Genomic DNA, 15,861 nt, shown 5'->3' on the forward strand with positions numbered 1-15,861 from the left:
GAAATTAAATACCTCCCTGATACGCTGATAGTTTTTATTGATCTATACACAATTTAGCATTTAAGCTATCACACTGACTTTTAGAGTAGGCATTTGGAGCTGGAAATTCATGTAATCTGGGATCTTTCTCCAACTTAGGCTTGCTGATTTGATTTTTAAAACACCTTTTCTCCCTATTTAAACACACCTGCGTTTGGAGAAACAGATCAGTATCAGTTCCTTAGTTCTTATACACAGATGGTTACTTTAGAACGGTGGGAATCTTCTGAAGATGGAGACTAAAAGGTGACATACTATGTTTTGCTTTAAAAGCTCTCATTGATTCTGTGACCCTGAATGTCTGGTCTTGAAGAGAAGGATGACACTGTTGTAGAATCTCAGTGAGTTTTGTCCAGAGATCAAATAGGAGAATATTCCAAATAAAACAAAACACTCCCCTGACCCGCTTCCTACCTATTGCACCTATAATTAACAGGCCCTCAGAAAACAAAAGGACAGAAAACAAAGGAATGCCAAAACATGCTAAAACACTGGGTGTTTGGGAGCCTCTTTGGGAGGCTTTGATTTTGATTTTGTTACACCATTGTCTCAAAATGAAAAAGTATAGTACTTAAACTGCCTGATCACAGCGGATATTTCCAGGTCTCAGAATCTTAGCTTTTTCTCCCAAAAGAGATTGAATTTTGTCAATTCAAGATGTTTTGCAATTTGTCAAGGTAAAATTTCATCGCACTTGTTTAAAACTTCACAAATTCAAACAGATAGCAATCATATCTGCACTGATTGCTGAGCCTATAATCCTCTTCCTCAGAAGCATTCAGGAATCAAAAACACATGCCACAGGCTTCAATTCTGTCATATCTCATAAAGCTAAGAGTGACCATGAGTGTTTAGGGATATCTTAAGGGGGGAAAAAAAAGCCAAACCAACAACAAAAACACTGCATGTTTCACAGTTCTGGGAATATGTGACAGGCAGAAACTTCTGATGCCTTACCCTGTGGCTGAAGCTGATTTACAACCAATGAAGCTTCAATTAGCTTCCAAATGAATAGGGTTAATTACTTCCTGATGCAATAGGAAGCATCTACTCCCATATCTGAATATTTGTAAAAATTGCATTCATTTGGCATTAACATTCCCTCGTACACAGAGGGAAAAAAAACCCAAAACCTCAGGAGAGGAGAATATTTAGAGAATTTCAATATGCTGTGTTGTGTCTTCACTGTTGCATCGGTCAAAAGGTCAGAGCTATTGCCACAGAGACAGCTGAAATTTCGGCCCTTAAAACAAGTTCTTGTGCTGCTCAATGGTCTCAAGGTGGAAACAGCTCAGCATCAGAGACGGTGATAAGTGGGGGCCAGGAACTGGGAACACCTGGCTTGGTTGCTTTTTGCTTTGCTGTCCCTTTAGCTATTTTAGTTCCATCTATTTCTGCAAGCTTAGCAAAGTTAGCCTCATACAACAGGTGACAGTATGTAAAAACAGGATGTTGTCTTTCTCATGTTTTCTCCACAAATGAGGCTTCAAGCAGTCTGTGACAAAGGAAGGTTAGGAAATACAGAGCCATAAAGCTTTATGGAATTTCACATTTTTAAAGGTGTGTATTTCATGTATCTATGACAGTTTCTCAGTAAACTGGAAGAGAAGAGTACTTACTGTCAGTCCTTGTTCTCCTGGTTTTCCTGGCTCACCCTTAAAACAAATTAAAAAAAAAAAAAGAAGAATAAAAAATTTCAGTAACATCTTCAATTCAGTTTTCTACCTAATAATAAAGTATCTTAAAAATCCCATTCTTAAACAGGTATGGCAGCTTACTGCACAATAAATATATTACTTTTTGCTTTTTAAATGAGTAGGTCAAATCTCAGACATTCAAAGAGGTAAAGTACTACTTCACAATCGTGTAAGGGTACAGTTCTCAAGGCAACAGCTAAGTATCGGTGTCCTGACTCTGTCCCTTGTTTCCAAATATCACATTCCATTCCAGTCAGTGGTGCTAAAGGACACAGAGAAGGGTTATTTTCACATATGTGCTGAACCCCACTGTTTACATATTCCAAAATGACTGCTCTGTATCATCACCTCAGTCAGCAGGCATAACTTGCTGGTGCAAATTACCACGTTCCATAAACCCACAAATAAAGGTATTTTGAAGTCATGTAATAATTACTCAGCTCTTAAATACCTGGACTGGCTTTCAAAACAGTAATTCATATTTTTTCCAACGTATTTCTTCTGGGAACAGCTCTACATAAAGTCAGAATCTATCTTCTCCCCTTTCTTCCCATATGAACACATACAACTGTCTGTAGAGACAGTAAAATATATCCATCATACAATAGGGGCTGAACATACCCATCCAAAACCAGAGTTTCTTCCATTTTGGTGATCTGGTTTATGGATCACCCCCTTGTAAACCCAACAAAGCACAGGACAGTCCATGTTCTGTTGTATCAGCACAGATGTAGGATCTTTTTTAGCAGCTTTGTGATATCAAAAATCTAATGAGAATTGTTTTGATGGTGTTGTTCTTGGCAACCAAAAAGAATCAGAACTGCTGCTCTGGGTATGTGCGCATTGCATTCAGAAGCAAACATGTAGCATCTGCAAACACATGGAGATACCCAGGAGAGAGAAACTACACAAGCACATGTTTCTGACAGCAAATTACCCAAGCATGTTGGACTTTTCAACTCACTCCTTTTTGAAAATGTTGAAGTTTCAAACACTTTTTGCTGGTGCCCGTGTGATGCAAAGGGAAGGCACCTATTCTAGATACCACTCTGTAGGAATGTAGGCATGGTCTGTAGGTTCTTCTGTTTACCTCCAAAGAAAGGCTTAGCAGAAGGCTACACAACCCTTTATTTCTTGGTACGCTCTCTGCCGACAACAGGCTCCACAGAATTTCCTGAACATTTCTACTCCCTCAACTCCCTGTGCCGTGCTGCCTTGACTGCCTGACTTTCTCAGGATACACAGCAAGTGTATGGGCATGGGGGAAAGCAAGGGCCAAAACATCATCTTATAGCTTTGGTGACTGTAAAGCTCCTTGCTTGAGAAGGACAGGCTGGAGGAGAACCCCTGCTTTGCCTAAGGCTGCAAAGTGGACATGACAGCCTTCTAATAGTGGTTGACCACTGTAGGGACTTCCTCCTACAGCTATGTGATGCTGCAATGTCCCTACTCACAACATAGTGATGCTATTTTTTTGTTGTTCAACTCTTTAGCTCAAAGGACCGTACAAGTCTTTTAAAAATATAAAGCTGTCACAATATCTCAGCTAAGTTTTCCCTTTACAGCTCTTCTGCTTGACTGTACATCACATAGCCAAGGAGGAACAAGGCTTTTGAGGATCAGCAACATTAACCTGAGGGTACAGGACAGCAGCGAGAAGCAGGATGGTAACAACAGTCAGCAATCTGGATGGTTTCTATCTGAGTGCTTGTTTGAATCTGATTCTAAAGAAGTATTATGAACTCATTTCCATAATGCTATAGGGCTTAAGATAGCCATAGCTTAAAAAACTATAAAAAGAAAAATCTCTCTTGCCATCTAAAGGCAAAATCACTACAGAACTATTATAAAATTGAATGACCTCATTGCATAAAATGCATTACTTTCCTCTTATGAGAAACACTAATGTTCCCTTTGCTAAGAAGCACAAAACCCCAAGCAACACGCAATCACGTTGTGATCAGCAACACCAGCTGACTCTCCTAGCCACTTGTATGTGAATTTTATAAAAACGGTATCACTGCAGTCAGAAATGGGTTGTGGTTTCACTCTTAACCTCACTATATCAAACCAGAAGCAACTCTGCTGACCACAGTCAATTTTACCACACTAGTAGAACACAAGGGAGGTCCAGATGAGGCCCAAAGCCTCATGTGCTCCAGGATTAGCAAGAAATGAGTAGGTGGTCAAAGTAAAATATTGTGATGGAAGCAACATTTAAATAAAAAACACAAACCACCACGACAACAACAGCAAAAATCCACTGAAAACAAACAAACAAAAACCAGCCAGCAACCCCAAAAAACACAAACAAAAAAAAACCACAAAAAACAAACAACAACAAAACAAAAACCCCAAACAAACAAAACCAAAAAAAGCCCCCAAAACAAACAATAACTACAAAAAACACCACCACTGTCAAAAAAGACCACCAATCCCAGAGTACCAGAGGCATTAATTGCAAAGCCTTGCTGGATTTTCACAGGAAATTTTAGCGGAGCCTTACCATTATCATCATGTAATATTATATTTTTACAGTTAATATAATTTCAGATGAGGCAACCTAAATAGGGCCAGAACAGGAGTATACATATTTTCTTTCTTGGTTTTACCTAAAAACATCCTGCAGGGAAATTTTATGCCTTCCTGTCTTGATCCCACATAACGAGCTATTATGCTTTTTCTTCATAAAAACAGTTTCTGTTTCTAGTGCTGGTCCTCACCTTACTAGTTCCCTGTGTGTCCTCTCAGCCACAATCTTTACTTATGACGGGTGTGGGCAGTGATGTGCATCTGTACATGTGGCATTTCAGTTGTCATGTCTCATTACCCTCTATAGTTTGGTTTCCACACTGATAACAGTGGCATTCATGACAAAAAGAGAGGTATTTAGAATCATAGAACCGTTTTAGTTGGAAAATACCCTCCAGATCATTGAGTCCAACCGTTAACCTAACACTGGCACTAAAACATGTCCCTAAGGATCTCAGCAACATGTCCTTTAAACTCCTCCAGGGATGGTGATTCCACCACTGCCCTGGGCAGCCTGTTCCAATGCCTGACAACCCTTCCCATGAAGAAATTTTTCCTAATATCCAATCTAAACCTCTCCTGGTGCAACTTGAGGCCGTTTCCTTTTGTCCTAGCTTCTTTTGAAAGAGTGAAAGTTAAGTAGGATACAATACAGAAAACAAAAAACACATTCATATTTTGCTGGAAAAAAAAAGTTCCATGTTTATCCATCTGTTTAAAAAGTTTTTTATCATCAGGTCATGAATTGCCAAGGGCGGTGGGTCTGATCCTGTGCCTAAAACAAACAATAAGCAATATACTGGATTCTGCTGGTTGTTCTAATGAAATACCAGGGATGAGCCAAAGAAATTGATACTGTTCTACTCGTGTGAAGATGGCAGAATCTAAATCCAAACTTCATCATACTTTGAGTACCATAGAGCAGTTTATGACTTTAATTCCATTATTTTTGAGGTTAAATCATTAGGAAGCAAGAAGTGAAGCCCATCCATGCTCAAATTCAGCTTTATCAAGAAGTCTGAGTAGAAACATTTGCTACTTGTGGAGAGGGGCAGACCCTCCTCATGCAGCTATTAAACATCAATGAGCAACTGAGAAACCTTAGAATGTGCAGGGAAACTGGCAGGGGTGGGAAGCAAGGAACCCAGGTGTTACTCTTGGCCCTGCCAGGAACTTGCTGTGTGTTTGGGACTTTGGGTACACCATGAAATCTGCTGGTGGTTCAACTCCCATATATCTCACTTGCCAACCTTACCACAGAAACATCTTTGAAACTGAGCTGGCACACACTTGAGAGGAATTTAGACACCATGACAGCAACAGGTTAACTCACCGGTATGCCAGGCATCCCACGAGGACCATCTTTGCCAGTGTCTCCTGGGGGACCTCTGGGTCCTGGTGGCCCTGGAGGCCCAGGGGGTCCAGCTTGTCCTTGGTCCCCCTAAATCAACCAAAAAACTCATCAGAAATTTGCTTTAGAGGCATCAACCATGCAAAAAGACATTGATTTACCCAGAGAGAGTGCAAGATGGGCTGGAAGAAGTAGCCATGAGCTGGACAGTGGCTTATTCACTGCTTATGGCAGAGACTGGACTTTGGCTTGTAGACCAGGGGGTTGTAACTGTCCAGTACAATCAGCCACAGAGCAGAAGGCTCAGATTCTAAACTATTTGTCCTACCACAGGACATCAGCCAAAATCTGGGGTAGCCTTGCATATTTCGTTCCTCCAGTTTTCCAGAGCAAGTAACCATTTTCAATAAGCAGCTCTTTGCTTCATGATTGGCATAATCATAACAAAGCTGAAGTTAAAAAGTCACATGCAAGAATACACATTTGTACAGTGATTTTCAAAGCCCATCAATGATTCATGGATAAATTTTAAAAGTTAGCACGGAAAACAGCTGCTTTTCCACAAAGTTGTACATAGCTTTTCATGTGTTTTGGGGAGCTGTTTTATAGTTACAATTAGCTAACTACTTTAATGATTTATACCTGTTAATTTGGAAAAGTCAAAAGACATAAACAATGGTGCTCAAGTTATGTAATTTGCAGCACACCACTGAAAAAAGCTGACTGCACCTTAAACATGGATCATTTAGCAAAGCTACCCATAGCCTTTTAATTGGTGATATCATTAACAGTTCATTCATTACAAAATATTTTCAAATGAAAAACCTGCTATAAGAAGGCATCTGACAAAAAGGTACAGCAAAGAGTAAATCGAATATAAAGAAGAACCAGACTCCAGTGAGATGAAGCACTACCTTAATGAGGCGGCGTTTAATGAGCTGCTGATCAGCAGAGAGAAACCCATGATTGATTTTAGGAAACACCATCTGATCAGGCAGGTGAGGTCAAAAGTTGAAGATCAGAGATGAGAGAATTGAAGAATAGACATCAGAAGGCCCGAGAAAGAAATAAAGACATATTCATTAGATTTGTAATAGCTTAAATAATATAAACCGGTGCTTCTGCCTGACAGAAACTGTGCATTTCTTTTTGCAGAAATTGACCTTTAATGTACAGGACATACCACTTTATGAATCAACCATATCCAATGAGTTAATTGTGTAACTTGTTTCTCCCCAGATTTCCTGTGAGAATTCTTTACTTGTCATTTCCATTTTTTCATTATCCAGGCTCCAAAAATCAGTATTTGTATTCACTGTTCTTTCAACAAAGCTTCTAGAGACAAAGCACCAGTTCAACTTTCAGTCAGATTTTCTAACCAGCATATTGTGCCATGAAGAATGTTGTCATTTTAATAAGGACTGGAGTTCCAGCTTGACCAGATTGCTTCAATCCTTCCTGCTTAATTTGCAAATGCGCTTTGAAAAAAATCTCCATGTACAGATTAAACCTCTGATATCTAACACAAATAGCTGACTCTACGTGTAACCAATATAGAGCTCTTTGACCATTTTCCACACTCCTGTATGCCTCAGGGAAGCAGAACCACAGAAAAATCTCATCTAAAAATGAAATACTGACCAAGAGCATATGGAATGTGGGTGCTGCTGGAGGTACCACTATACGGTTATAGATTTGATCTCACGTTCTGCATCAGGAGAACTTGTACCAATGCACAGGCAGTGAGGGTTGGCTTAGGTCTGCTATAATGATCTACTGGCATCCCCTAGTAAAAACAATTTTTCATGTGCACTTTTATGCTGATACAGAGAGACCTGACTGAACAGGTACGTGTCAGCCACAAACCTTGACGGTGAGGATCTGATTACTGTGCAGAGCAGCGACTGTGGGGAAGCCTGGCAGGCCCTAGGGACATAGCATAACATGGTACCAAAACAGCACAGACACAAACAGCACAGAGACAATTTGCTAACAGACAAACAGAACAAACACTATGTTTAGTGTACCCCACATCAGCTACTGACAAGAAACAGCCTGTCTGTCATATGGGAAACAGAGTTAGGGTTGCACTACACAGCAGATGCAGGTTGTTAATTTACAATGAGAATATCAAGAGACTTCAGAAGGAGCAGTCCCACAGAGTTAACTTTCCTTAAAATTACAATAAATTGTTATGATCATTTGACAGTTGTTAGACTATCAGCCAGCAGACGACTGAGCCATTTTCAATTCAAATATGCTAAAGCACTTCAAGAGAGGTATGTAGAAAGCTTTGACTCAGGATTGCTGCAGAACTAGACAGGATGGTGGGTTTTGAAACACTTTGGTTAGTTAACATTCTGTCCTTCATGTTCTGTTTAACATATGACATTCAGCACGTAAACTGGTAGTACATACACAACTATAAACACTGAACAACAATCTACTGCTAGATCTTGGGTAGTACAGAATGGTCGAGGTCAACATTTTAAAGAGACACATAGCAGCATTTTCATATCCAGGGCAAAATTTTTCCCTTCAAGTGCTGTATGCTGCATATGGTTTCTCGTATCCTACTCTATCAACATTTGCAGAACTTGTACTGTACTGGTATAAAAAAAGAAGAGTGTGGTAATCATGGCCTGCTGTGATAATATAAATGGAAAATTTTGCTCTCAGTTCAACACCTTTCTTGTGCTGCCTTGTAGGGTGCAAATTAGACCTTCTGATAAAGCTGAAGCATTATACAGTTGAGCAATGAACTCCTGAAGACATCCACGAGCCCCCCTCCTTGCCTTTAGCATAGCACACTGTCTGAGGCTTCATCAATGGTCAAGAGACATCAGGCCAAGGAGCATAGAATAAAATATAGTCTGGTAGCCCTAAACTCTCTACATGCATGCACATCCATGTGTCACCTCTCTGAGGTGGAGCTGGTAGCACAGCCCCTCTGTGTGGCTTCGCACATTTGGCTTCAAGGCTCCAGCTTGGCACCTCCATAATGGAAGCCTGTACCTGCCTCTGGCTGCCACACAAGGTGGCTTCCAAGTCCTGCATGAAGGCTTTGCTGGGACAGGCCACACTGCACAGCGCACAAGCTCTTGGCAGCACTGCTGGCCTGGTGGAAAGCCCCATCAGACACCAGCAGCCTGCCAGGTCACTCAGCTGCAGCTGATTCTTTTAACATGGCACATATTTGCCCCGTCCATCTCCACACACAATCCATCAGAGATCCTCTGGATCACAGAGACAACGCTGGTCTTCAGAGAAAAAGGCAAAGTAACCTTTTGATGGATGCATGTCCTTCACTAGCACCTTTGAATTGCATTCAGCCGTTTTATTCCTGATGTACACCCGTGAGACAAGAAAGATCCCTGTGAGTGGATCTCATAAAGCCAGTGGCAGTTTTACCAGCCTTCCCACTTGGTTATGATGGACTGCAGTGTGGCTAACTGAATGCTCGTCGACCTGAAATCATCTCTTTAGAAATAAATAAAAAGAAAACAACCCCAAAAAAGGCTAAAACTCCAAACATTTGAAGAAACTCGCTCTTGATACACTGCTAAGACTAGAATGATCCATCATTTAGAAAACAGATGTATTAAATTTGCATTTATCTTATTATGGAATATAAGTTAAAGAAGTTATTAGATGGTAACATGCCAGAATCTTTACATCTGTGACTCATTAGCCCTGCTGTGCACATAGTCCATTCTTATTCAGATAAAACTACAATACCCATGTAATGGAAATGAGTACAAACAAAAAAAAAATCTACAAAAGAAATAAAATCTGAGTAGCAAGCAATAAGTTTTAAATCTCATGTATTAAAAAAGAAGGAATAAACAGAAAAATCTTTTAACAAACAACTTCATTTTTGTCAGCCTTTTTGATTATAACATGGTTATTTTCAGTTACCTTTAAATGTAGCATATTTGCAATTTAATATTTTTTAAAAGTGGAAACTCAAAACTCATACTAGGTTTGGTTTGTTCTATCTTGAAAATGAAGGAGACCTGAGAATTAATAAAGAAAGAAGTTTAATAGGAAAATATATTGGTTTGGCATTTTTTTTTTTTTTTTGAGAAATTAAAGGATTTTGAAAGTTTTGCGCAGCTCCACACAAAAACATTTACATAGAGCAAGTCACAGCCCAGCCCCAGCACTCTCAATGTTTCCCAAACACCACAAAGACAAGTTCGGGAGTAGCAATCAGTACTGTCGTTTTCCACCTATATAAACAATACATAAGAAAAGAGGGAGATCCCATTCGTCCATCAGCAGCTTAGAAACTTCTTTCAGCTTGTTCCCAAGTAGGACAAAGCTTCTTTCTATTGCCCAAAGCAGGCAAAATCTCAGACCTGATGGTCAGAGAAATGCAATGCCAGCTTGGACCTGGATCATGTCCCTGTATGTAACACGTGTCTTTGGAGAGGACCAGAAACACAGGAATGTTAAATGGACCCCAGCAAAGAAACTATAATGGGTGCATATTTTTTGCATGTGTGGGAGGCTTTAGAAGGCATTGCATCTTCTGGCATCTATGAAAGATAATGTTGGCACACAATAAGCTTCTAAAAAGGCATAAAAAGAGCTATCCTTCCCACAAAATGAGTTCTCTCCCTTTCCTGTCACTCTGCTATAAATATAGCCTCAAATATCCCCTAGATCTGTTTTATTTTTTCTCTATCTAAAGCTGTTCTCAATGATGGATTCAAAGTTACTCAATTTTCTCTTTATTTGGTTTGATTCTTGAGCTGCACATAGGAAGGGCTCTTGTTCTACACCCTGGGAGGCCCTCAGAGAATACAAAACACCACAGTGATCAACAGCGACCACTGGCCCACTAAATTTCTCTGCTTGACAGCAACTCAAGCTCACCCTGAAATGCTAGCTGGTTACAATTTCTAAATTAGCACATTTGTTGCAAGTCTCACTGCAGTTTTTGCCCAAATGCCAAGCAAAACGTGATGCTTGGTGGAGGCTAATGGGCATATGACCACACAGCAGTGTCCTGCTTACCTACCTGGAAAGGTAGATAAAGCCTACTTGTCCTCATACAATGGCTACTGAGAAAACCAAAGGATGCCAGAACATCACATCATTCCCTGTTTGTTTTCTTATTTTTACTTAGATGAAATAGTACTCCTGTTACAACCATCACAACCTTCAGAGATGTAATTCCCACTAGCAGTTCTAGATTTTTCTCAGAACGTTCAGCTTTGTACATTGGTCTACACGAGGTCAATATTATAAGGTCATCATAACCTTGTCGTATGGCAAGTATAATATCATTAAGCACCAGCATTTCTTTGTTTTATACCATGCTCTGTACACTCCATTTTGACTATTGCATTTGCTTAGTACGGTGAATGTCACAGCCCTCCTTAGGATTTTCCTTCTGACCTGCCAATAAACCCAGGCTGCACAAGCTTACATGTTCCTGTGAAGACATGGTAAATGAGACAGGAATTACCACCTGCTGTTCACTTGCACTTCCTAAGGTTACAGCCAGCTGCTGCTATTTCACATCGAATCACACAGGCTTCAGGCCAGAGTGGTCCTGACACTCTGTGGCTGCTTTACCTCCCCCCAACACCACCTCCAGTTCTAATTAATCCCTCAGACTGAGTGCCAGTCCTGCAGCTAATTATTGTACCTGCCCTGGGGAATATAGTGTTCAGTATCACCCTGTACGGTGCCACGGACTCGCAGCAGGAGGGTTTTTTTATAATCTCTTTTATCATAACTGCTGCTTTCTCCATCAGTAAGTCTGCTAACTAAAACAGTGCACCACAACAAGACAATGATCCAGAAATTTCTTTTCACTTAGGCAGTCATTCGGCAAATAGTTTTAATTTTAATGCATTACATAATGATTCAGCCTCTGTATTAAACTAATAAAAATGTAATGTTTAAGAACTTGCACAAACAGATCATTATGCAAGTGTTATTTGCTATAATGACCTCTGTATTTTCACAGTGAACTCTGCCTGATACTGCACTCAAAATGAACAAAACGGGAAAATGCCAGCACTTGTCTATTTTGGTCCTAGTATTAGATGAATTTTCAGTGAGGCAAATATCTTTTCCACACAACTCAGTTATGAATTCTGATGTGTGATCACCATCTGACCTACATAAAATACCCTTCCTGAAGGCAAACCTATTACTCTCACTGAAACTTGGGGCAGGCATCCAGTTACCTTCAAGATGGGCTGGTCCTCCCCAAAACCACGTTGATTGTCACAGCAAAAATCTTCTGTCATGGCTTATGTTTCTCTTCAAATTTTACACCCACTGCAGTTATGCGAAGCAGGTAAGTGGTTCAAGCCACTTCTATGATAATTATTAGGACTGTATGAAGTATTTTTAAAGAGTTGGTTTTGATCAAATTGGTCTAGCTCAAGCATCCAGTACTGCAGTACTTTTGTGGGACAGCTGCAGACTGAGATAAGACAACTACATGATGCCTTCCGAGTCAGAGCACAGGGCTGTGGAAAAGGAACAGGATGTACAGAGACTTCCTTCCTCCCCATTCCTCTGGCAATACTAAAAAGGGGAAAGATGCAAACCAACGGGTGGTGAGTGAAGACACGCACTGCCGAGCCCTTAAGACAGGAATGACAACATCCTCGTCTTGGGAGCAGGTATGTGGCACCCTCTCTAAAGTGTCACAGCTGTTCTGCATTCCCCAGGGGAACTTCAGGAGCTGAACATCAAAGGCATAGCTTGGCCCTGTTGATTCATCCACAGCCAAAAGGACGCTCGTGTGAACTCTGACAGGGGGCACAGCTCAAGTCTGAGTGTCCCAGGGCTTCAAAGTTGGCAGCCAGTACCATCCGAGTTCTTTCCTAACCTCTTCTAGTTACAGAGCTCCAAGTTGCCTTGCTCCAATTTGTTGCCCTAGTTTCAGCTTAGTGGAAAACAGGGGAGTCAGAGCAGCCTAATACTAGTGAAGTAGAATAGATAATTACTCCCGGAAATTGAGTAGGTAGATACTCCTGTTGCCTTCTGCCAGATAAGGAAACAAAGTCTCAGAAGTTAAACTAACTTGCTTACAGATAAACTGGCATTAAACCAAATGCCTGGAAGTTTTCTCAATGATGATGCTTCCGTGAAAGTTCTTTTAACAGTAGGAATCTTTAATGGTTTTTCAGTCATCTTCTTGTGGCACACTAAGAGTATAGTTTGAAACTGTGGTTAGATACAGTTTATAACTTGAATCATAATTTGCTTTACACAGGTCAACTAGTAACAGAGGAAACAACTATGTGTGTAGTCATACTGGTAAAGCATAAATTTAAAGCAGTACTGTGTAATATGTTTCAAGTAACACATAGTAAAACAGAAAATATGTTTTTATACACACATAAGAATACCACTTAAAGGAATATCATCACTATATCACCACCTCTGCCACAGCTTTTGACAGTATATTCATATAAATGAAACCAAAGTGTATTTAAAAAGAAAAGGAAAAGCTGGGGACAACGCTAATTTATGCTAATGAAAGCTACACAGTCCTTCTATTAAGGGAGATAAAACTCATGAGCAGTATTTATAGAAGAAATTAAGATAAACTAATCTAGGACAGTCCTGGAGGAAATTCACAGAATATGTTTAAATTATGTAAAATTAAGTATTTATTTAACGTAATATTCTGACTATAATGCCCTATATTTTTGTTTTGACAAGATGTTGAATGAGGATAAAAATTAACAGCATGCACTGTTTGGAAAAAAAGCCTTCCTATTACATCACTGATTTACCTACATTTTCTACAGTTAGCAATCCCTTGAAAAAATAGAGTCTTACTTTTGGTGAAGGCAAGAAATTAGATTAATTTATATGGCATTATCTGTTTTGTGAAACAAACCTGTTCATTTCTGAAAAAAAAAAATGTGCCAATCTTCAAATGAAACAATAAAAAATAAGATGGCTTTTAAAGGGGGTGAAAAGTTAACTATCATGGCTTAATCGTCACTTGTTAACTAGTATTTTCTGATTTATGAATGAGGCACTCAGGACATGAATATAGGTTTTCCATTCCTTGTCAGTAGGAGCAGGAAAAGGCCCCAAATATTTATTATACATTCCTTGGAAATTTATTAACTAATCATAATACATGCACATAGAAATCAGGTCAAAATAAAACACATGGATATCTTTAATTTCCCTTTAATATCGGACAGTTTCTAAAAGCTGTGTCTATAACGTAACAAGTGAAGCAATTCTTTGGTTTAAAAAGATAGCTTATATCTATATATATACACATATATTTATATTTAGTTATTTCAGTAAACAGACTGCTTCCAGGATCATTTCTGTCAATATTAGGTAATTTTTAAATAGTTTGCCAGCACAGAAGATAGAACCTGCAAAATTTTCTGTCTTAAAACAATGATCTCTCTCTAGTGGGCAGCAAACAAGTAGGAAATGTATTAAAAGTAAACAGGGAAGGGGAAAGCATTAAATAGAAAATAACATTATTTCACTACCCAAACCTGTTTTAACAGTATACTAGTAATCTTTAGATCTTCAAGTCAATAAAGTTTAACACTTCATCTCTTCTGCTGGAGATATTTTAGAGATGTTATCAGTTCTGTGCAGTCCCAGCTGCTAGGAAAATGTACTTAAACATACCAAAAGGGGAAAATAATTTTATGGAAATATGTAAGTATGGCTTCTAGGTGGTTTCTTATTGTCCCTGGACCAAAACCATTTTACAGGCAGCTGCTAGCTGATGATTTCTAGACCAGATAAGCAAGGAATCTCTCATGTCTCCGAACTAAAGGACAGAAAGTATCTGTTATGTCATTTATAGATGGATGAGAACAGACTAAATCATTCAGTACTAGCTGTTCCATTCCCAGACATTCACCTCTGAAGATCTATTTCCATTAATTAAGGTACAACCTCTACTTGGACAACATATCCTTTGCAATCCTACCATTATGAAACCTTCAAAGGCATTTTTTAAACTGGAGTATAGCTGGGCAACTGGAACTGAGCAGCAGACTGACAACAGCATTTATTCTAATAGTCCACAGGCTAAAACCCATCATTTTTAATTTTGTCATGGCTCAGTACAGTAATGCAAATCTCTGTGGACGTGTCATGAAGCCATGTCCTCTACAAAAAGAAACACATCCAAGAGATCTACTAACAGTTCTGTTTCTCACATTGGTGTTGCGGAAAGCTAGTTCTGCATTTAATCTAAATTTTAGTCTACCAGAATTTTAGAGTAACAACTAGAAATCTGATATAATAATATTTAAAAGCATCAAAAAAGCATATCTTCAAATTAGATCAGGACTTTTGAACGCATCCACCACTACCTTATCTGTGATCTCATGTGACCAAAAGCTGTATTAATCTGCTGCTCAAACTCGCACTCAGGGCATGAATTTTGACATCACCCACACACTACTGGAAAGTTATTTTGGGTCACGTTTTCTACAGGCAGTATGGACATAAATAGATTAAGCCACATGGCGTTATGAACTAGAGCCCTTATGACATCTCTGTATGATGGAGGTGGCTGATAAGAGAGTACTTCGGAATACTTAAGAAAATCCCTCACATTCTTTTAAAAAAGACCAAAAAAAATCATTATTCTAAAAATACAAGTGCCTGACCTCTGGGAGGTATTTGCAGGGTCAGTTTCCTACTAATGTATTCATTTGTTGAAAATATTTTCAAGAAAACCTGAACTTCAAAGAAGTTCAGTATATACTCAACATGTCCAGTGACTGTGAATAAGAAGTTCTGAGATAACTGATTACTGTTTTTACAGTTTTTAAATTATTTCAGAAAGAAGAGTCTCTCAAAAATCTCAAGGCCCAAGGTGAAAACTTCGGTGGGGACAGAAAGCAGCAATATATTGTTTCACAAATATTTTTCTTTTCACTTCAACAGCATTTTAAAAGTTTAAGGTCTCGTCAAGACTGTCCAGTTCAAGATATTTTAATTTTATTTCTTTCACTAATGAAAATACCTGGAGGAAAGGAAGAAGCTTTAATAAAGAATCAGGGTCATTTTGAAATTTCAGTCATAAAAATAACTTGGAAATATAAAAACCTTTGCGAAGCTAAATGCTAGTTTCAAACCAATATGTGAAAATATAAAATCAAAGAAATGTCAGCATCCTTATCTGTAAAAGACAATTAGCTTTAAAATGTCCATCACTTTTAGATATTATATCCAGTCAGTCTGCAAACTCATCAAAACAAAATGTTG

At 39.0% G+C, this 15,861-nt stretch overlaps 1 protein-coding gene across 1 annotated transcript in view; it reads right to left on the minus strand.

The window, feature by feature from the left end:
* COL25A1 (collagen type XXV alpha 1 chain) overlaps positions 1–15,861 on the minus strand; it is a gene marked incomplete at both ends in the record, with an annotated part of 301,585 nt that overhangs the window by 77,813 nt on the left and 207,911 nt on the right. Inside the window, 3 exons of the mRNA XM_082050811.1 lie at positions 1,659–1,694; positions 5,602–5,709; positions 6,534–6,605. Of these exons, the coding sequence (XP_081906937.1) occupies positions 1,659–1,694; positions 5,602–5,709; positions 6,534–6,605 (216 nt within the window). The remainder of the gene's footprint in view (positions 1–1,658; positions 1,695–5,601; positions 5,710–6,533; positions 6,606–15,861) is intronic.

The sequence above is a fragment of the Streptopelia decaocto genome, assembly GCF_964273445.1.
Source record: "Streptopelia decaocto genome assembly, chromosome: 4".
Taxonomy (NCBI): Eukaryota; Metazoa; Chordata; class Aves; order Columbiformes; family Columbidae; genus Streptopelia; species Streptopelia decaocto.